Source organism: Cetorhinus maximus, chromosome 1 (assembly GCF_964194155.1).
Source record: "Cetorhinus maximus chromosome 1, sCetMax3.hap1.1, whole genome shotgun sequence".
In the NCBI taxonomy this organism is placed as follows: Eukaryota; Metazoa; Chordata; class Chondrichthyes; order Lamniformes; family Cetorhinidae; genus Cetorhinus; species Cetorhinus maximus.
This window is the reverse complement of record NC_135879.1, coordinates 80,977,741-81,000,959: the sequence shown is the minus strand read 5'-3', so window position 1 is coordinate 81,000,959 and position 23,219 is coordinate 80,977,741. Positions and strand designations below refer to the sequence as shown.

The following is a 23,219-nucleotide window of genomic DNA, read 5'->3' as shown; positions in this document are numbered from 1 at the left end:
CCTTGTTCACGAGTCACTGAAAGCTCGCAAGCAGGTGCAGCAAGCAATTAGGAAGGTGAATGGTATGTCAACCTTCATCGCAAGGGGAATTGAGTACAGGAGTAAAGATGTATTGCTGCAATTGTATAGAGCCCTGGTGAGATCACACCTGGAGTAATGTGTACAGTTTTGGTCTCCTTATCTGAGAAGGGTGTATTTGCCATAGAGGGAGTGCAACTGAGGTTCACCAGACTAATCCCTAGGATGGCAGGATTGTCTTATCAGGAGAGATTGAGGGAACTGGACCTGTATTCTCTAGAGTTTCAAAGAATGAGAGATGATCTCATTCAAACTTACAAAATTCTTACAGGGCTTGACAGGGTAGATGTGAATAGGATGTTTCCCCTGGCTGGTGAGTCTAGAACCAGGGGCTACCACCACAGAGTAAGGGGCAGGCCATTTAAGACTGAGATGAAGAGGAATTTCTTCATTCAAGATGGTGAATCTTTGGAGTTCTCTACCCCAGAGGGCTGTGGAAGCTCAGTCATTGAACATGTTTAAGACAGAAACGATAGATTTCTGGATACTCATGGCATCAAGGGATATGGGGATAGTGGGAAAATGGCGTAAGAGGTAGATGATTTGTTTCAATGGCTCAATGGACCAAATGGCCAATTCCCGTTCCTATTTCCTCTGTTCCTATGTACAACCGATATTAATTAAAAAGCAAGTTTTCCATTTGGCAATGTTTTGTATTCATCAAGATTGTTTAATTATCTGATTAATTCCCACTCAGATATTTCAATACTATCTGGTAAATTTCAGACAAGTATTGAAGTATTTTTGTTACCATTTTAAGGCTGACAATTTTGATGGGAACCAACATTATATATGTACATAATTATGTATTAGCATGCTAGATACATGCAACCTGCTTTCGGAGATACAACAGTGTAAATATTGACCACAGCAAGTATTGATTAAACAGTATATTCTTACAACAAGCCTCTAAAATTTATCAAGTTAAATAAGTGCAGAAGTACAGGATAGAAAATGGAGAAATGTAACATACCTTTCACTGTGCGCATTAACCCTACAACTGACCTCTGCTCACTGACACCTCATGGAGGCAAAGCTGAGATTGGTACCTCACTGTGTGGAGACACTTTATTAACAGTTTCTAGAACGTACACAATGGTGAAGTATCCAAATATCATTCAACATTCCTCTCCGCCAACAATCTGGGTAAATTGGAAATTGCACGTTCAAATCTGCCTTGTATCCCATTATATCGAGGCTGTCTGCACCAGTGTAATCACCACAGGGAACACTTTATTTTCAACCAACTATTAACCACTAAGTTCAGGTGCATTTTGTTAAACAGATGATGAAGAGCTGTTTTGCCCCAACGTACATAGTTATTAAGTTGTGTAAATTAGGATGAAGGTGCCTGTTGCAGGGCGAAAGTCTTTCCTGGTTAGGGTGGCTGTGGGTTCACTTGGAAACGGGGCCTTAGGATTATTATTAGTCAGTGGGTTGAGGCAATAATGAGGATGGGTAAGAGCTGAATGGGATTCTTTATCTTCTCTCTTCAGCAATTGGACTAATGGGAGGCAGACTTGCAGGAAAGGGCACAGCGACCCTTGATGTTATCTCAGCTCCATTCCCAAGCCATGCACTCCTAGCTCTGAGTGGTAAATGCCCGTTTGTGCTTTGCCAAGGGGCTGGGTTTTACAGGACACTACGGTGTCCACCCCCTACCCCTACCCCCCCACCCCCCCACCCTCCCCCCCCGCCGACTTTGCTGTGGTGGGGGGCCAACCCACAATTCCAATGGCTGTTCCACAGCAATTTAACACTGGAAGCAGCGTTAATTGCGTTAAGGCAAGACTACCACCGCTCTCTCGGGAGAAAGTCCCATCTTAGGGAGCTACCGACCATCCGACTGTTGTCTCAGCAGTCCAGGTAGGAGTGGTGGCCGCTCCTGGGATACAGGCAGTCTCACCACATTGAGGAGCTCAAGTAGGTCCGGAGGTCATGAGTCTTGGCGAGGTGGATGAAGGCCAGGTTCAAGAGTCCCAGGTGGGGGGGTAATGACCTTGAGGGAGGGGGTGCCTCTGATGGGCCCAGCACTCTCACAAAGGAGGGCCCGCTTTTGCCTGACACCAGCCTGTGCAGCTAAAGCTGCTGGGCTTCCTGCATAGAACAGGTCTCCCCCCACGGTTGGTAAAATACCGGCAGCAGTGGGATGAGGCCCTAAGTGGCCAAAAGAGCTTCAAGAGGTCCAAAGGTGAGCAGGCCACCTGACACCTCCCCTGTCCACAGTAAAATTTCAGACAGTTCCAGGATGAGCGGGTAGGCAGTGGGAAGGCCACCCACTGGATGATATGTGTCCCTGATAGGGAAGTGTAAAGTCCAGCACCATGTGTGTTGTGGGCTTTTCTAAGTTGCACATGAGCAGAGAATGTGTTCTCATGCAGCCAAGAGTGAAAGTTTGGTACAAATCAATAAATGGATGTGGTTCCTCAACCAAGTGCAGCAAGATGTTGGATGCTCAGAAGTTGGTTTTGGTGAGGTGGGGGGAGAGGATTGGGGAAATCATTAGATCTGTCATTCCTTCATTAAGCTGCAGGATGTCAATTCGGAAGAGTTGAAGGATAGCCAGAAGTAAAATGTGTAGTGGAGTGTCAATTGAGCTCTCCTCTGCCAGGGTGGGATGGAGGTTTCTACATTCATGCTGAGTCAGGTATGTGGGGTAGAATATTTTGAGTTGACCATATTTATTTTTCTTCAGATGGAGGATTGGTGATAATCACTTCTTTGCAGTCTTTCACAAAGATGGGGTGATCCAGATTGTACCTACTGAGCCATGGAAGTTCTCCATGTTAACTGGTATGGCCTGGGCAACATTGAGTAGTGGGTCAAGATGAACCAATGAGGCAGCAATGTGTGTGACAGACAGTTCTAATGAGGTTGATGTACATTAGATTTTACAGACCAAGGCAGGAAGATGAGATTCCCTAGGACTTTACATGACATATTCTCAGAATCTATAAGGTTCATTTTAACTTTCAGTGGTGGCAAAGGTGGATCTGCTGCCCATTATACATCCCACCCAATTGACCTTTCCACTGGAAGAGAATATTGAAATGTGTATATAACAGTGCTGATTTGCTACCAGCCATTTCCGGCACTGCTTTAAGTTAAAATCAACCCTTATATGTGACGTTAGTGAAACTCAGTTCATAGATCTAAAATCATTATATGTGGCTCAGGTTAAAGTATTCTATTACTACTCACTAGCATTTAAGTCCATTACAAGAAACCTGCATCTCTGAGCTGATCATTAGTTTGCAACGACTATATTGTCAAAAGTCTCAGTTAATCATTATTAGGCCGTGTGCATACCTTAATCTAATGAAAGAGAGGAGAGTAAATTGAAGTAGATTGCATTGACAGCGGTGGTAAAGCACAGCGTTGCTACTATAACTATTGCTCAAACTATTAATAGACTCCAAATCTATGAAAGCTTTGAAGGGAACAAATCAAGCAAAAAAGAAAATTGCAACATACTGGATAGGTGAATTAATTTCTGAGAAGATTGTGAATAAAAGTTTTCTCCTATAATTGTTCGGTAAAAGGGAAAAAAAGAAATGAGAAGGTTTAATCATGCAGAATGAAACAAAATCAATTCTTGCAATGCAAGCAAAGTACTTTAAAATATACTAAAAACATATACACAGAGGGCTCAATTTAAATCTCTAATCAAATTGGTGAAATTACACCCCAATTCATTAGTCTGGGTATTTGTAACATTAACAGCAACAAGAACCTGCATTTATGTGACAACATTCACATACTAAAAAATGTTCCAAGGAGCTTAAGTATGGTCCATGGCAAATTGATTTTGCTTTGGTATCCACTAGTTAAAATTGGTTCATAATGACACTACACCAATATAAATGACTTATCAGAAATTGAACAGAGGTAAGAAGCAGAATCCGCCACCGATGTTAAAGATTTTGTAATATAATGATGAAAAAATAGCACCCGTCATCACTTCAAGCAACCTCAGATTTCAAGACAATCACAACTGTATGCTTTGATAAGGGGACTTTATATTTTTTCTAGCTGCTTGAGTTAGAAGGGGCCAAAAGGGCCCTCTCGTCTGCAGCTGTCATGAAAACATGCTGGAGTCAACTCCTCTTAAACTAGTTAAAAATCCAGTTGTTTATTTTGATGGCAATGAAGGGGAGTGAACCTTAAAGCCTGACTTATTGTTTTGCATTCAACTTGCACTCACTGCCAGGGCAGACTTTACCCCCCTATCAAGTATACTTTTTTTCTCTCCTGTTACTATAGGTGAAATGCTTAAACTAGGTGCTTAACAATGATTTTGAAAGCTACCTGTTGTTACCGAAACAAAATTATCAGCAGGCCCTAATATCTGGGCATGTGAACTGTCCTTGGGACAGTTATGCAGTATTTTAGATTACTCGTGTAGTGTTGATGTGATTTACCTTGAAGAGTGAACATCCAGGCTCTACCTTGTTGTGTCTGGGATACTATTACTTTCACAACCCGTAAGTTAAGGAGATACACAATTCCTTGCCCTATTGTCTCAGATGCCTTGATTCCCTCATTGTGACAGCTTCAGCTTGCAATTTCAGCAACTTGGGATGTAAAAATTTTAAAGACCTGTATGGGCATGGGCAAGTCTCACTAACAGCAGATTGTGCTAGGTGCCCAGCAACATGAAAATTATGGCTCAGTATAATAATGTTGCTCAGCTACTTTGGCAACCAGAAACACCATTAATTAAACCTTTTAGCTTCAATAACCTAATCATAACATACCCTGAAAGAGTGACATAATTAGGTTTACAAATATTCAAAGACTGCACAAACTTCCACCTTATTTTTCTCTGGCTAGAAATGGGTTAAATAGGAATTAACGATGTCTGCTTTGACAAAGATATTATTGATAAATGGCTGCCTATTCAACATGAAAGCTTACATAGCCGTTGTTATGGTTACAGATTACATTTTACCTTTTAAGGACTACTGTCAGCTGACAAAGTGCAAAGCTGAAGCTCTTGTTGTAAACAATTGGAAGAAGCAGGATGAGTAATGAATCATTTTCTAAAGTAAATAGATTAATGCCATAATCAGTTCAGACGGGAATGGCACACAAGGGCATTAAATATTTGGACATTAATTTTTGCCAATTTGAATAGATTTCCACACAGAATAGTGACAGTTAAGGCATTCAAATCAGATTGATCATATTCCTTGGTTAAGCATAGAGGACAATACAGCCTTGAAACCTGGTTAGGTGAGGTTTTGAAGAGACAGAGCCGAGTGACTGGAAAAGCAGATAGGCTGAATATAGATTTTTTAAAAATCAGGATATTCATACTTCTTACCTGTTTCCCAAAATATATTCTTTAAGTGAGATAAATTTAGATTACCTGTTATCTGAATTTATTCAAATCCTCATCTGAACAACAACAGTAGAAATTATACACTGGGATTTCAAACACTGAAGCAAATATGAAGCTTCAATTTGGACAAATAGAGGGTACATTAGGTAGTTTTTCAGGACAAAGTTAAAACTTTCCTAATAAGAAGAAACTCAATTCAAAAAAAATAAATTAAATTGTGTTAGAATATCACAGCCAAAATCCACGCTATTTTCACCGTGGGGTGGTGGGGACAGACTGGGGTTGGGGCTGCCACCATCTGAAGTGAGCCTGAGATGGGAATGGAGGCAGGTGGATGCTGAGGTCGGCAGGTTAGACGGTCCGCCTCCATTTGCTGGGACATCGGCCCAGTTCTGTACATGAAATTTAGGCAATTCCTCACCCCTCACTCCATCACCCGCCCCATACCAATCTCAGCCCATGCCATAACTCTCTGCCCTCCCCATATCACCATATTCCCATGCACCATATCCCCAATGCCCGCTCCATACCACCCATGCCCCCTACATTCGCCCCGTGCCTTGTCAGCCAATATTCATGATGGACAGAACTCATAAGCTGTATAATAACTTTGAGAAGTATTGAAAAGATCATGAATATATCAAAATAAACAAACAGCCATTCAAACTTCACTTGAAAAAAAAATCCTCTTAAGGGCTCATAAAGCTGTCAATCAAACATACAGCCATTCAAACTTCACTTGAAAAAACCTTAATCTTTTTTTGGCAGTCATAAAACTGTCAAAATAAACAAACGGCTATTCAGAAATCACTTCAAAAACACAATCCTCTTCAGAGTTCATAAAGCTGTCAATCAAAATAAATCTCACAGTCCCCTTGAGAGCTGTATCAACAATCCTTGCTGAGCTGAATGCATTAGTGGGGTTTCATAGTGAGATTCCACTGCATAACTGTGTCAACAAAATCTCTAGAGCTGAATACATTAAAGCCTTTGATTGTTCCACTGCTTCAAAGGTTGAACAAATGGTTGACTTATCAAAGAACTTAGCCACCTGTCACACTGCTTCAACAGTTCAACAGATGGTTGGGTTGTCAGTCAAATAAATCAGCCACTTGTTCAGCTATTTTGAAGGTTTAACAGATGGTTGGACAGTCAATTACTGCAAAAATCAAAGCACAAGGCCCAAATGACACATGAAAGGCCGAATCTCAACACCATTGAATGCTGATGAGAACTTTATCATCAGGATAAAGTACCCTAATGCATCTTTCACAACGCTGGTCATTTTAATGGTTTTTAATTTTTTAAGTACAAAGTCCAATAATCAACCACTGCATTAAAAAAAAAGTTAAAACATTATACAGCATCTATTTATGACATGTGAAATTGGCAACACCTTTTAAGCTACCTGCAAAATGTACCAGAACCAAATGGTTCACAACACCTCTGATCTGGCAGGAACCATGTCACTTTTGATGCCAGAGCTGGCCCGAATCCATGAAAATTGCGTGGATTCTGAAATCACTACTCCTGTAAAGGAGCTGCTGCTGTTTGGATTGCTGAGTGTGGAATTGCAACCCCTGCACCTTTATCCCGTGCCTTTGAAAACAGCACAAGGCAGGAATAGGGTTAGGAACCCTGGAATTGGATCCCCCAGCCTCTTTTCCCCTAACTGACACAGGTTTGCCCCAGTTTGCGTGGGCAAAATTCAGCTACTTGTTTAATGCATCTTAAAATGTCAAATCAGAACTAATACTAATGATAATTAGGCATCAAGTTATAAAAAACAACTACTTGTATTTATATAGAACACTTAGCTTAACAATATGTGCCAAGATACATCACAGGAACGTCATAAAGCAAAAGTTTGACAATGGGCCACGTACAATAATATTTTGTCAAATAACCAAATATTGGATCAAAGTTTTATGGAGCATGTAAAAGGAAGAAAGATAGATAGAGAGTTGGAGAGCTTTAGGAAGGGAATTGCAGAGCTCAGAGCTTTGGCAGTTGAAGGCATAGCCACCAATTATCATGCGATTAAAATCAGAAGTTCTCAGGAGAACAAAATTAGAGGATGAAAATATGCTCAACCAGGAGCAACAACAGGTGCTAGGTGAACAGGGCTTTGCACAAGATAGTGTTACTATGAAGAGGTTTATAAGATTGTTATGTTTTGGGACTATGGGCAGAATTTTGTCCATGGAGGGTGTACGGGGACAGCCAACCCCCGCTGCCATTTTGAGTGGGCGGGCCAATTAAAGACTAAGTGCTGTCTCAGGGAGAGTAGTGACAGTGCACAAAACTTAAAAAATAGGAAAATAAAAATATTATTAACATGTCCCCCTCATGTGACAATGGCACACGAGATGGGACATGTTAATAAAAAGGACATAAACTTTATTAAACTTTTTAAAAACGGACATGAAACCTCATCCCGCCAGTGGATGAGGTTTCATGTATTATCAGGAGTCCGCTGGGGCTCCTGGCCTGCCCGCCAGCCTTAAGATTGGAAGGACAGGTCTTTAATGATCTTAATTAGCCTGTCAATGGCCTCAGTTGGCCATTGACAGGTCGGCAGGCGGACAGCTGATTTTGCTGTCCGCCCACCTTCCTAAAAGTTTAAAGGGACCGGGATGATGTCGGGGGTTCCTCTTGACGTCATTCCGTGTCATTTTCCTGTTGGCGAGCGGGCTCCACCCCCAAATTGTCGATGGGAAAATTCTGGCCTATATCTTTAAGGTAAAATGAAGGGATCATGTGACCTGTTCTGATGTCTACCTGACAGCATGCCTGGGTGGTTTCATTACTAAAGATTAAAGGGGATCCAGACTATTTTACTGCTAAGAAGATGTAAGCTGTTTACACTTGGAGATAATGGCAGCAGCCTATGTGCTAACAGTAGATAGGCTGTGAGTCTCCAAATCTCAGACAAGTGTTCAGAATGTTGGGTTGTAAACAGTTGTACTTTAAACTGTCTACTAACTATGAAGATAAAAGAGAGTTGGGGTCGCAAGTATAATTAATCAGCATTTCTACCTGGATACAAGACACATGTGATTCACATTGTCATGGAGATGGGCTTTGAGAGAGGTCTAGATATCCCTGAAAACTCTCAGACAAGCTTAATATGCCACGATCTGGGAGGGAGAGAGAGCTCTAGGCAGCAAGATGTTGTGGTTCATCACGCAGGGATGCCTGTGGGAGTTTGTTCTTCGATTGAAAAGACTGAATTCATGAGGAATTAAAAATGAGGTTGTAGGATTCACCTAGCTTGCACTACAGGAAGAATCTCTGGGGGTTGGGGGGGGCGGGGGGGGAGAGAGAATTCACTTTCAAAGCCTGTTCTGGGATTAAAAGTTCCTAGGCTGAGAAAGGAAAAGAGAAGTAAATCCTTGGGTGGTTCTGGGAGAATTGAATGTCTAATTAAGAATCAGTATAAAGTGTGTCTGTTAGGTGTTTTTGGTTGTACTAAAAGAAAAAGGGAATGTTCTGTAGAACAAGTCGGAAGATGAGGCGCTGTTCCTCCAGTTTGCGTTGAGCTTCACTGGAACAATGCAGCAAGCCAAGGACAGACATGTGGGCAAGAGAGCAGGGTGGAGTGTTGAAATGGCAAGCGACAGGGAGGTCTGGGTAATGCTTGCGGACAGACCGAAGGTGTTCTGCAAAGCGGTCACCCAGTCTGCGTTTGGTCTCTCCAATGTAGAGGAAACCGCATTGGGAGCAACGAATGCAGTAGACTAAGTTGAGGGAAGTGCAAGTGAAAAGCTGCTTCACTTGAAAGGAGTGTTTGGGTCCTTGGACGGTGAGGAGAGAGGAAGTGAAGGGGCAGGTGTTGCATCTTCTGTGGTCACATGGGAAGGTGCCGTGGGAGGGGGTTGAGGTGTTGGGGATGATGGAGGAGTGGACCAGGGTGTCCTGGAGAGAACGATCCCTACGGAATGCCACCGGGGGGGTGAAGGGAAGATATGTTTGGTGGTGGCATCATGCTGGAGTTGGCGGAAATGGCGGAGGATGATCCTTTGAATGCGGAGGCTGGTGGGGTGATAAGTGAGGACAAGGGGGACCCCATCATGTTTCTGGGAGGGAGGAGAAGGCGTGAGGGCGGATGCGCGGGAGATGGGCCGGAGTCGGAAGATGAGGCGCTGTTCCTCCAGTTCCTCCTGTTCCTCCACATGGGCCCCAGCTATGCCTGTCTCTTTATAAATTAAAAATGTTCTACTCTCCGAAGGGGAATGTTCTGTTTTGTGGTGTAACGTAAACGTTGCCTACCATGATAGTGTTTAGTGAAGAATGTTGTAGTCTTTGGTTACAATAAAAGTTTTAAAATGTAAAATTTAGTTGTGTCATCTTTTCAGCTATTAACTGGAAGTTCAAATTCCTTTTTAAAGGTTATCAGTCTCTACAGGGAGGAAACAAGCATTGGTACTTTGGATGACATCAGAATTACAAAGGGTAAATTGAGAGACTTTTGAGTGTGTAGATGTGAAACCACCAAAGCCTGAATTTTGCCCTTGGCGGGCGAGCCCAACTGACTTGGTGGCGGGCGGGCAGCCGATCGCCGCCGCCAAAACGGGCCCTGCCGCCGTTTTAAGTGGGCAGGCCAATTAAGGCCCACCCAGCGTGATGCCTGGCGGGAAGCGCCATGCGCACGAAAAAGCACACATCTCCCTGAGGCAAAGTGCAGCTTCAGGGAGATCGCTGAAAGGTTGTCAATGTGTAAAAATAGAAAAATAAAAAAATCATTGACATGTCCCCCTCATGTGAAAATGTCACACGAGATGGGACATATTAATAAAGTGCACAAAAACTTTAATAAACTTCTTTAAACCCTTCATGAAACCTCATCCCGCCAGTGGATGAGGTTTCATGTTTTTTCAGAAGCCCGCCAGGGCTCCTGGCCTGCCCACCAACCTTAAGGTTGGACGGGCAGGGCCTTTAATTGATTTAACTACCCTGTCAATGGCCTCAATTGGTCATTGACAGGTCAGTGGGCGGACAGCTGATTGCGCTGTGTCCCCGCCTTCCTGAATATTTAAATGGGTGGGATGACGTCGGGGGTTCCGCCCAACGTCATCCCGCGTCAGCGAGCAAGCCCCGCCCCCAGCTCACTGACGGAAAAATTCAGCCCTAACAGTTGGATGTTTATAATTTAGCAGCAAAATATAGCTTGTGTCACACTGAAAAATTATGGGTATTAGTCTTCAGTATTAGCCGCTTCCTCAGGTCTCTAAAACCACAGATGCCTGTCTTCAGCAACTTTTAAAAAAAATTCATTTACGGGATGTGGGTGTCACTGACTAGGCCAGCATTTATTACCCATCCCGAATTGCGCTTGAGAAGATGGTGGTGAGCGGCCTTCTTGACCAGCTGCAGTCCCTGTGATGTAGGTACACCTGTTAGGGAGGAAGTTCCAGGATCTGGACCCAGCAACAGTGAAGGAACGGTGATATATTTCCAAGTCAGGGTGGTGAGTGGCTTGGAGGGGAACTTCCAGGTGGTGGTATTCCCATCTATCTGCTGCCCTTATCCTTGTAGATGATAGCAGTCATGGGTTTGGTGGGTGCTACCTTGGTGAGTTTCTGCAGTGCAGCTTGTTGTAGATGGTACACACTGCTGCCACTATGCGCTGGTGGTGGAGGGAGTGAATGTTTGTGGAAGGGGTGCCAATCAAGCGGGCTGCTTTATCCTGGATGGTGTCAAGTTTCTTAAGTGTTATTGGAGCTGCACTCATTCAGACAGGTGGAGGGTATTCAATCACACTCCTGACTTGTACCTTGTAGATGGTGGACAGGCTTTGGGGAGTCAGGAGGTGAGTTACTCACCACAGGGTTCCTAGTCCCTGACCTGCTCTTGTAGCCATAGTATTTATATGGCTAGTCCAGTTCAGTTTCTGGTCAATGGCAACCCCAGGATGTTGACAGTGGGGGATTCAGTGATGCTAATGCCATTGAATGTCACAGGGTTATGGTTCGATTCTCTCTTGCTGCAGATTTCATTGCCTGGTGCTTGTGTGGTGCGATTGTTACTTATCACTTGTCAGCCCAAGCCTGGATATCGTCCAGGTCTTGCTGCATTTGAACATGGATTCACTCCATCTATATCAAAAAAATAGCTGAAGGCACACAACAAATACTATGGGCGCTGACGACATCCCAGCAGTAGGACTGAAGACTTGTGCTCCAGAACTAGCCCCACCCTTAGCCAAGCTGTTCTAGTACAGTTACAACACTGGCATCTACCTGAAAACATGAAAAATTGTCTCGGTATTTCCTGTCCACAAAAAGCAGGATATATCCACCCATTATTGCCCCATCAGTCTATTCTCAATCATCAGCAAAGGAATTGAAGATGCCGTCGACAGTGTTATCAAGCACTACTAACACAGCAGTACCCTGCTGAGTTCTGCCAGGGCTCCTTGGCTCCTGACCTCATTTTCACCCTTGGTCCAAACATGGACAAAAGTGAGGAGAACTCAAGACATGAAGTGCGTGTCACTGCCTTTGACATCAGGCCATATTTGACCAAGAATGGTACCAAGGGACCTAGTAATATTGAAGTCAATAGAAATTGGGGGACATCTCTCCACAGGTCAGAGGCAGGTCTAGCACAAAGGAAGATGGTTGTGGTTGTTGGGGGCTAATTATCTCAGCCCCTGGACACTGTTGCAGGAGTTCCCCAGGGTGGTGTCCTAGATCTAACCCTCTTTAACTTCTTCATCAATGAACTTCCATCCATTATTTCAGAAATGAGGATATTTGCTGATGATTGCAGTGTATTCAATATTATTCGTCACTCCTCAGATACTGAAGCAGTCCATGTCTATAAGCAGCAAGATCTGGACAACATTCAGGTTTGGGCTGATAAGTGGCAAGTAACATTTGTGCCACACAAGTGCCAGTCAATGACCATTTCTAACAAGAGAAAATCCAACCATTTTCCCTCAATATTCAATGGCATTACCATCGCTGAATCATCCACCATCAACATTTTGGGGGCTACCACTGACCAGCAACTTAACTGGACCAGGTATATAATTACTGTGGCTACAAGGGCAGGTCAGAGGCTAGGGATTCTGAGCTGAGTAACTCACCTCCTGGTTCCCTAAAGCCTGTCCACCATCTATAAGGCACAGGTCAGGAGTGTGATGAAATACTCTTCACTTGCCTGGATGACTACAGCTCCAACAACATTCAAGAAGGTCAACATCATCCAGAACAAAGCAGCTCACTTGATCGGCACACCATCCACCACCTTCAATATCCACTCCCTCCGCTACGGACGCACAGTAGCAGCAGGGTGTACCATATACCAGATGCAGAAACTCACCAAGCCTCCTTTGACAGCACCTTCCAAACATGTGACCTCTACCAGCTAGAAGAACAAGGGCAGCAGATGCATGGGAACACCACCACCTGCAAGTTCCTCTCCAAGACACACATCATCCTGACTTAACCATATCACTTTTCATTCACTGTTGCAGGTCAAAAACCTGGAACTCCCTTCCTAACAACACTGTAGGTGTACCTACATCACATGGATTGCAGCGGTTCAAGAAAGCTTCACAAGGGCAATTAGGGATGGGTGACAAATGCTGGCCTTGCCAGTAATGCTCACATCCCATGAAAGGATAAAAAATGTCTGTAAAATTAATTGACAAATGTTGTTTGTAGCTGACAGAAATCATTCTTTCTCTGGTATCTATATGTTAATGGCCCAGAATTTGCTGTAGCCAACAAATAAATGAAGTCTGCCATTCATTAAATTTACCCTTACCTGTCTGATTTCTATGAGACTTTGCCCTGCATTTGCTGTTATGGAGAAATTGAAATGGTGCAGCACCCTGTACAGAGCATCTGAGATCTGAGTGAACAGGCTAAGCAACTGTATGACTCCTTAACAATCAGATTGAATTTTTGAGGATTGAACAGTGCAGAGATTGATCCAGGAAGCATCAACTCGAATAATGCACTCAATGTCAAACCAGGTACAGAAAGAAAAATAATGGTATGAATCATAACAACAGTTAAATTCAAGACGCTGAATGATAATAAGGCTCAAGGCTCATTGCCCGTCCACCTTCCTGACTCATTTAAAGCCAGAATGAGTGGGTTGGAGACAGGTTTTGGTTTGGCAATCTGGGCCTGGATTTTCATGGTCCAAATAAGTTGGAAATGGGTTGGATCTGTCAAAAAAACAAGTCTATGGGACTGCAATTTTGAATTTCCCATTGAAAAAGTAGCCCATACAAACTTCCAATACATTGGGAGAGCTTTGGGTCAGGTTCAGGTAATGACCCCACATGTACATTCTATGATGGGGTTGCTATTGACAGTTCTAGAGGAAGTATAGCTTCCATCAGGTTGGATTGGTTTTGGAAGGCTTCTGAAAACCTGCCTTGATTGACAGTCATGAACCTTGGGGGTGGCCGGCTGAGGAGTCAATGACATTCTGGCAGGTAAGCGTTAAATGGTTTGACAGCTTCCAATACCATTCTTAGAAGCTGTATTATAAGTTAGATATGTTTTTACTGTAGTGATTAATCGTGCAGATCTGTCCCACAAAGGTAAGTCGACCATTACATTCACCAGCATTGTGTAAGTGTTGACATCAAGGCAGCAACTGGCCGAGTGCGGCATCAAGGAGCCTTAGCAAAACTGGAGTCAATGAGAATCAGAGGAAAAAATCTCCGCTGATTGAAGTCATACCTAGCACAAAGGAAGATGGTTGTGGTTGTTGGAGGTCAGTCATCTCCACTCCAGAACATCACTGTAGGAGTTCCTCAGAGTAGTGTCCTCGGCGCAACTATCTTCAGCTGCTCATCAATGACCTTCCTTCCATCGTGAGGTCAGAAATGGAGATGTTCGCTGATGATTGTACGATGTTCAGCACCATTTGCAACTCCTCAGATACTGAAGCAGTCCATGTCCAAATGCAGCAAGACCTGAACAATATCCAGCCTTGGGCTAACATGTGGCAAGTAACATTCACGCCACACAAGTGTCAGGCACTGGCTATCTCCAACAAGAGAGAATCCAACCATCGCCTCTTGGTGTTTAATGGCATTACCATCACTGAAACCCCCACTATCAACATCCTGAGGTTACCAGTGACCAGAAACTGAACTGAACTAGCCATATAAATACTGTGGCTACAAGTGCAGGTCAGAGGCTAGAAATAGTGCACTGAGTAACCCACCTCCTGACTCCCCAAAGCCTGTCCACCGTCTATAAGGCACAAGTCAGGAGTGTGAAAGAATACTCCCCACTTGCCTGGATGAGGGCAGCCCCCGCAACACTCAAGAAGCTTGACACCATCCAGGATAAAGCAGCCTGCTTCAATGGCACCACATCTACAAACATTCACTCCCTCCACAACTGACACACAGTAGCAGCAGTGTACCATCTACAAGATGCACTGCAGGAATTCACCAAGGCTCCTTCGACAGCACCTTCCAAACCCACAACCACTACCATCTAGAAGGACAAGGGCAGCAGATAGATGGGAACACCACCACCTGGAAGTTCCCCTCCAAGTCATTCACCATCCTGACTTGGAAATATATTGCTGTTCCTTCAATGTCGCTGGGTCAAAATCCAGGAACTCCCTTCCTAACAGCACTGTGGGTGTATCCACACCACATGGACTGCAGCAGTTCAAGAAGGCAGCTCACCACCACCTTCTCAAGGGCAGCTAGGGATGGGAAATAAATGCTGGCCCAGCCAGCGAAGCCCACATCCCATGAATGAATGTAAAAAAAAGATGCATCAGAATACTTTCCCAATTGGGAAAAGTACCATTATGCAAAACTGAAGAAAACAATGCTTGGAACTCTACTGTCATGATCAGAAGTGATTTAAATGTCCACAGCTCTTTAAATTTGAAAAAGATTGATCTGCAGCTTTCACAGAGAGAAGGCAAAAAAAGCCACTGGCTTCTGGACTGCTTTGATTTACTTTGAAAACACAATTAGGCTCATTAAGAGCCTTGTCAAAGGTAAGTTTTGAAGGCCGACTGGGTTTTCCAGTCAGCTTGTTTCCCGATGCAGCGGGAAGCTGATTAACAGCCTGGCCAAAGATATTCCAGTAGAACTGGTCTTAAATTAGTCTAAGCTGATTTTTCCTTCTTCCACAGGCCCTCCTTATCTGCCTGGCTAGGAGTGCAGCCAAAGACCACCCTGTAGAAGGGTTCTATTGTGTTAATTTGCAGGTGTGTTCTCACAATTTGAAAGCTTTTCAGTCCATTGCAGAGTTTTACTTGGAGCTGGTATACTTGGTCTCCACCATTGTCCTTGCCGACACGGCGTGCCTGGCCAGTTCCCCGGGCAGCAGCAGGCGCACGGTGGTCTGGATCTCCCGGGAGCTGATGGTGCTGCGCTTGTTGTAATGGGCCAGACAGGAAGCCTCACCCGCGATGCGCTCGAAAATATTGTTCACGAACGAGTTCATGATGCTTATGGTCTTGGAGGAGATGCCAGTGTCGGGATGAATCAGTTTTATCACTTTGTAGATGTAGTGGCTCAGGGTTCTCATGATATAAGTAACAGCAACTAAAAGTTTATTGTCAACTCTTTCACCTGCAAACCACTTCTGCCCACGCTTTGTCCCACCACATTAGAACTAGCTGGCATACAGATCACATCGTTTAATTCCACAGATAGATTAGTCTCACATTTTCCCCGTCAGATTTACAGGATAGTTTTTGCAATTCTGAGCCCCTGGCAGGGAGCAGTGAGCACAAAATAGGCATCCAGTCTGTGATTCATTCTAATGGACTGAGAATCATGGATTGGAGACCACAATTCATAATCCTCCTGCAATTGTGAGAATCACAGAATTATACCTATAGGGCCTTCACAAAATGTTCCTAATCAAGTGAGTTTGGATTTCCCTGCAGCATAATTACCAGGACTGTTCTCACTGGGCAAGAACCAATGAAGTAAGTTGGTAGGCCATTATACAGCCTGTCTGAATTTCCTTTCCATTGATGGACCTAATCAAGTAGGTGTAAAATGGACAACCAACTTGCTTCCACCTGTGTTCTGCCTGGGGGAAACAATTAGACTGACCCATGTTCTGGAAAAGTGCTGAGGGAATTGTAAATAAGAGATTATACAAATGACGGAGTCACCCCACACCCTGCTCCCCACCCCCAAATTATTTTTGAGGTCAGCCCACACAGTTTTGGAAGACCAGCTTTATTTTTAACCCAGGAACCTCTGTCACCCATTCATCATCCAGATTTGGCCCCCAGATGCCTCCAGTGCCTGGCTCGGACTTCTGAGTAGGTGGGTTGGTATTCCCAGTTCCTGGCACAGCCTTCGGGCTAAGTGAGTCGGAGTTCAATCCATGTGTCCCCTATCCCCAGTCACTCAAAACCCAGCTCCACCACTACTTGAAACCACATAAAATTTACTGCATTGTTTAAAAATGCAAATCTTGCATTTGAACAGATAACTTATATGGATCTCTGACCGATTCCTTAACATTTCTACAGTTTTTACTCATATCTCTCAAGACTGAATTTTTATTTTACAAAATGGAAGGACATGGCATTATCTGTACATTTGGGTGCTAACCTGCGGATTTTTTTTTTAAAAAGGTCATAAGTTCACTTTGGAGCTTTCAACAAGCAGGCCTCTTCCAAGAAATCACCTGACCTTTATGGTGCTTAAGGAAGATCTGGTTGTTTGTTTTGAACAGCAATCACTTTAATTGATGGAGGGAAAAAACTGAAAAAGCAAAGGCTGGGACTTGCTGGAAATCACATGGAGAGAGAAAAAAACTTAAGTTGTAAACCTGCTGGTTGTGAAAGCAGTCTTGTTGGGAACAAGCTGAGGAAGGAAGGCTACTCCCTCTCTTTACCTTGCCTAAAATTGTGTGTAGCTATCAACCTGCAGCCAGAGAAACTGCATCTGAGTGTAACTGGTCTGCATTTGAACGTGCAAAGCTAAGACCAGTTGGTGAGAACTTCCAGACGTCCACTCGGACAGGAGGGAACTCCAAGTTGACAGCGTTAAGACCCTGCAAACTTTATCCCTTATTTTATGACATCCATCCTCTAAAACCCAAAACAAAAACAAAATTACCTGGAAAAACTCAGCAGGTCTGGCAGCATCGGCGGAGAAGAAAAGAGTTGACGTTTCGAGTCCTCATGACCCTTCAACAGAACTGAGTATAGTTAGGAGAGGGGTGGGGGGTGGTTATAGGGACAAGCAAGCAGTGATAGGAGCAGATAATCAAAAGATGTCACAGACAAAAGGATCAAAGAGGTGTTGAAGGTGGTGATATTATCTAAGAAAATGTGCTAATTAAGAATGGATGGCAGGACACTCAAGGTACAGCTCTAGTGGGGTTGGGGTGGAAAGACTGACAAGGTATTAGTTGTAGATTTAAAAATAGTGGAAATAGGTGGGAAAAGAAAAATCTATATAAATTATTGAAAAAAACAAAAGGGAGGGGGAAGAAACGGGGTGGGGATGGGGGAAGGGAGTTTAAGATCTAAAGTTGTTGAATTCAATATTCAACCCTGAAGGCTGTAAAGTGCCTAGTCGGAAGATGAGGTGCTGTTCCTCCAGTTTGCGTTGGGCTTCACTGGAACAATGCAGCAAGCCAAGGACAGACATGTGGGCAAGAGAGCAGGGTGGAGTGTTAAAATGGCAAGCGACAGGAAGGTTTGGGTCTTTCTTGCGGACAGACCGCAGGTGTTCTGCAAAGCGGTCGCCCAGTTTGCATTTGGTCTCTCCAATGTTTTGTTGTTTTGGATTTCCAGCATCCGCAGTAGTTTTTTGTTTTATTTTTGTTTTATTATAAACAATCGTTATGAATTTATTGAAAGAAGCCTGGTTGAAGACTCTTTATTCTGGGCATCAGTAGGAAAAATAGATGATTGGCTATTTTGGTGAGAAAATTAAACTTTTAAATTAAAGGTATAGCCTGTGGAGTAGCGGGGCTAGGTCATACACGTACTCCTCTTATTTATAATTAATCTTTTTTGGTATTTTCAAACAGCAAGCTTGATAATTACAAACAGTTAAAATAGCAAGGTAGAATTTTATCTTTACTACCTCAGTAGTAATCTGTCAGAGCAGACTGACTACACTTTATAGAAGCGGACTGATTTTCAATCCACTTAAATCAATGAAATAAAAATCAGCTGTGTTCTATAATGGTTGTGGAAGTGCTCTGCTAAATTACCACCTACCTGGTGAAGATGAACATCTACCCATGCCTCTCCTGTCTCGCTATCAATAGTAAAACATAAACCTAGCATTTCATTGTGGATTTCCTTTATCCTGCATGCCAGTAAACAACAACTATCAAGATGAAACCCTGCTGTGAAACAGTAGCATATACAGAGCAATTCCATGCCATATGCATGAAGGTAACTGATGTTCTTTTGATTTTTTTTGACACCACAAAATATTTATATGATTGGACAGAAGTGACAAATTTTTAATGGCACATAGAGGCCCATTTCAAGACTGAAAGAAAACATTCAGGAACAGGAATACCACAAGCACCAGTTTTTTTTCATCCTATGGCTGTTGGGTCATTTTCAAAAAAATGCTGAAGGCAGACATGTTATGAATAATTCCTGGATTGAAATCTTTTTTTATATTTCCATGTTTGCATCCCTCCAATCTGGCCACTGTCACAAATGATATCCTATGTGACTGTGAAAAAGGTAAACTATCCCTCCTCATTCTGACACTAACCTTTGACATGGCTGACCTTGCCATCATCATCCAATGCCTCTCCACTCTTGTCTAGCTGGATGGGACTGCACCCACCAGGTACCATTCTTATCTATCCAGTCACAGCCAGAATATCACCCGCAATGGCTTTGCTTCCCAGGCTGTTGCCTCTGCTGGCTGCAAGAATCTATTCTTGGCCTCTTCCTAGTCCTCATCCAAAAGCTGTCCCTTGGTGACATCATCAGAAAACACAGGCCGGAATTCTGCAGAGGCAGCAGAAGTCCCGTTGTTTAGGCTGAAAGTGGGATCCTGGCTGCATTTTGCCAGAACAGCCAGTTAAGTGGCTTCACTGGGACTGCTTTCTTATTAAAGAAGGCAGCCAGCCCCAAAAACCTGACGACCCAATCATAGGGCTGGCAAGTCAGATGCCTCAGCAGCAGCATGGCAAGTAATGGCCATTGCCAGGGCTCCACTTGGCAGGAGAAGGTCCATCAACAGCTGCACACCTTGAAGACAAGTCTGTGGATGCTGGCTACAGGCAGGCATGCTCCTGTGAGGTGAGCGGGGGATTGGTCACTTGGGGCAGGTGCAGTGTTGCCGCAGGGGCAGCCATTGTTGCTGGGGGAACCCTCCATGGGCCAAAGTGTGCCCAAAAAGGAGGCACCACACCCCCACCCCCCTCATCCCCTCAAGGAGCCTGCTTGGTGGCCACCAGGGTTTATCTGGTGGTTTCTCCATGTGACAGCACGTCCCCTAATCATTGGTAAAATGCTAACTTTGGTGTCATAGTTGACTTTGAGATGAGCTGCCAACCACAGACCCATTCCATCACTAAGGCCATCTATTTCGACCACCTTAACATTATCTGACCATGCCCTTGCCTCAACTCATCTGTTGCTGAAACTCTCATCCATGCTTTTGTTACCTCTAGACTTAGCTATTCCAATGCGATCTTGGCTAGCCTCCCACATTCTGCCCACTGTAAACTTGAGCTCATCCAAAACTCTGCTGCCCGTATCATGACTCACACCAAGTCTTGTTCACTCATCGCCCCTGTGCTCTTTGACCTACATTGGCTCCTGGTAAAGCAACACTTTGATTTTAACATTCTCATCTTTGCTTTCAAATCCCTCCATGGCCTTGCCCCTCCATAGCTATGTAATGCTCTTCATCCCTATAACTGCATTCCCACATTCTGGCCAATTTTAATTGCCATTGGTGGCCATGCCATTAGCTTCCAAAGCCCTAAGCTCCAGAATTCCCTTCCGCAACCTCTCCACCGGTTTACCTCCTTTCCTCTCTTAAGATGATTCTTAAAACGTACCTCTTTGAGCATGCTTTTATTCATTTGCCCCAATATCTCCTTATGAGGGTCAATGTCATTTGTTTGATAATGATTCCAGGAAGCACCATGGGATGTTTTACAACATTAAAGGTGCTAAATAATTCAAGTTGTTGTTGCAGAATCCATAACCAACATAGCCCCAGACAAAGAGCAAGCAGTACCTATAGTGCTTTACACTGCTTGCAGTGAGTTTTTTTTTAATCTGAGCACTAATTTTCATAAATGTAGTGATCTATAGATCATTTGAGAATATGATGTGTATGTTTCCAATTATTTTTTCTTCCCAGTTTTTTTGTCTCTTTTCTCTTCTCCTCTCCTGAAGGCACTTAATGCCGCTGGTGTACTGTTTCAATGTCACCAAGTACCCTCACGTGCTTGTCCAAAGTGGTTATTCTTTATATGTAAGTTCACAGGTGATAGGGTACTTCACCCTGGGTATCGTCAAAGGTAAGCCCAAATCAGGCTTCATCTTTTACACATACATTTTGTGGCAGCAGTCAATGATCAGGAGATCAGGGTGGCACAGACAATTTACCTGATGCATCATAACTGCTGTCCCAGCTGAGATCAGCTAACTCAGTACAAACCAAAGATTGAACCTTGAATCATATTGGACTAGGTGGCTCAGTAATTCAGTGGATTTTGCTTTTACCCAGAAGCATACTTTAGGCCAATTAAGTTTATAGTTATTATTCTTCCATTTTACTACTTGATAACAGGGAGATGCACACACGTCATAGATCCCATCAACTTTTAATTACAATTCCATGCAAAGGAACTTGACACAAGCTCAGGAACCAATGATTTTCCAGAGGAACTTACGGCCACATGAAGCTTGGACTTTATTTTTGCACCAGACTGAAATGTGATTTAGGGAATTTTCTAGCATTATTATCAATTTATCCTGAGAAACCTGTTCCCTACTTATCAGCTAGATAATATGCAAATTGTAGATCATTTAAAGTTGGCTGAAATGACAGGAAAACTGACTCTAGCAAAATATATTTTGCAGCAAAAACACCAGAAGATCAACAAACGGCAAAATAGCTAGATAAATGAAATAACTCCAATATTAGTTTAGAATTTCTCACCTTCACTCTAGGGTATAGAAAATAAAACAATCTAACAGTTATGAACAACACCTTATATTATCAAAAAATCTGGGTTAGATCTTTTAAAATGGTATTGCATTTTAAAATTATAACCATCACATCAAGGAATGAGAATAATAATCATAGTTTTAGTATGGCAACAATTCATATCATTGTTGATAGTATTGTACAGATAAAAACATTTCTCACCTTCCTCATCTGAGACATCCAAAATCTCAGTCATGGTCTCGGGTACATTCAGCTTGTGTTTTTCAGTTACAGTCTGCAATAAGTAGGAATAGAAATACAGGAATATGTTAACTGTTTGCAGGAAGAACCACTGAATGGCAGCATACCAACCTGTCAACCTCAGTTTCATTTCTGCTGTATCTATTTTGAAAGTTCTGCCATTTGTGCTTACATCAATCAGGTACCACAACTCATAATTCAATAAATAATTATTGTTGGTAAGCTCAGAGGATAACTGCTTCTTTGTTTATTGACTTTCTTCACTTCTCAAATTTGGTTCAAAACTTGAACCACTTTTGCCTAATTGCAATAGCAATGAAAATTCAATAGCAATAATCCCAATCGCAATGAAAAGCTGGTTGCTATGAGGATCAACAGGGGGGTGGGGGGAGGGTGGTAGGGCAGCAGGAGCCTCAGGGAATTATCTCCCCTTTGACCTGCCCCCTCTGATGTCACAAAATATATTTAGGGTGGATGAAGTTTCAGTTCCAAATAGAAATTCATGGCCTAGCTGAGAGTCAGGCAATCTAGGCCTGGTCAGTTGTGCTGCAGTCTTGGCTGATTTATGCCACCTAACCTCTCAGGATCAGTATGTTTATCAGCATAAATATAATCTTAAAACTTCTATTACTCAGTATTTATTTATCCTTTCACCAGGACAAAGCTGCAGTTTGATTTAAACAAAGTGCAATACTAATGATATTAACCTGAATCTCTGTGCACAGCCAATGTCATTATTTTTATTTAATTGAATTTCAAATACTTGTGGCATTGTTTGAAAGACAGACACATAGATCAGATGTTACCTGACCCAGGATGTTAGAAGAACAGCGTAAAGTAATTATTGAGAAGTAAAGGCAGCATTTAGTGATAATCTGAAACCCGCCAGAACACTGCCATAGAGACCTTTGGCTCAATATAAATTGGTCAGTTATAGCAGAGGAATCAGGTGAGACCTATTTTGCTCACTTATTGTGAAGCTACTTTTTGTATATTGTTTTCAGAGAATGTTATATTGACAGGTTCAATATTCACCGGCAGATGTTCGAGGTTATGCATTTTCAATTATTTATTGCAGTTAAGTGATTCAGCCCTTACATTTATATTTTGTTTTACTATCTATCTCAAAATCCATAATCCTTTCTCTTACTTACCTTGGAATAAAGTCAAACAGCAAGTGAACATCAGCAAATGCAGAAAATTACAAGCAGTCATGCTTCTCTATGATTCCATTGAGAGCCAATGGATGTTATCTACTTGGACTTCCAGAAGGCCTTTGATAAGGTGCCGCACAGGAGGCTGCTCAGTAAGATAAGAGCCCATGGTGTTAGAGGCAAGGTATTGGCATGGAAAGAAGATTGGCTGTCTGGCAGGAGGCAGAGAGTGGGGATAAGGGGGTCCTTCTCAGGATGGCAG

At 43.1% G+C, this 23,219-nt stretch overlaps 1 protein-coding gene across 6 annotated transcripts in view; it reads right to left on the bottom strand.

The window, feature by feature from the left end:
• The window catches only part of LOC144681248 (ankyrin-2-like), an 866,008-nt gene that overhangs the window by 175,380 nt on the left and 667,409 nt on the right, over positions 1 to 23,219 (bottom strand). For all 6 annotated transcript variants that reach the window (XM_078542889.1, XM_078542897.1, XM_078542890.1 and 3 more), the window contains one exon: positions 21,765 to 21,837. In XM_078542889.1, the coding sequence (XP_078399015.1) occupies positions 21,765 to 21,837 (73 nt within the window). The remainder of the gene's footprint in view (positions 1 to 21,764; positions 21,838 to 23,219) is intronic.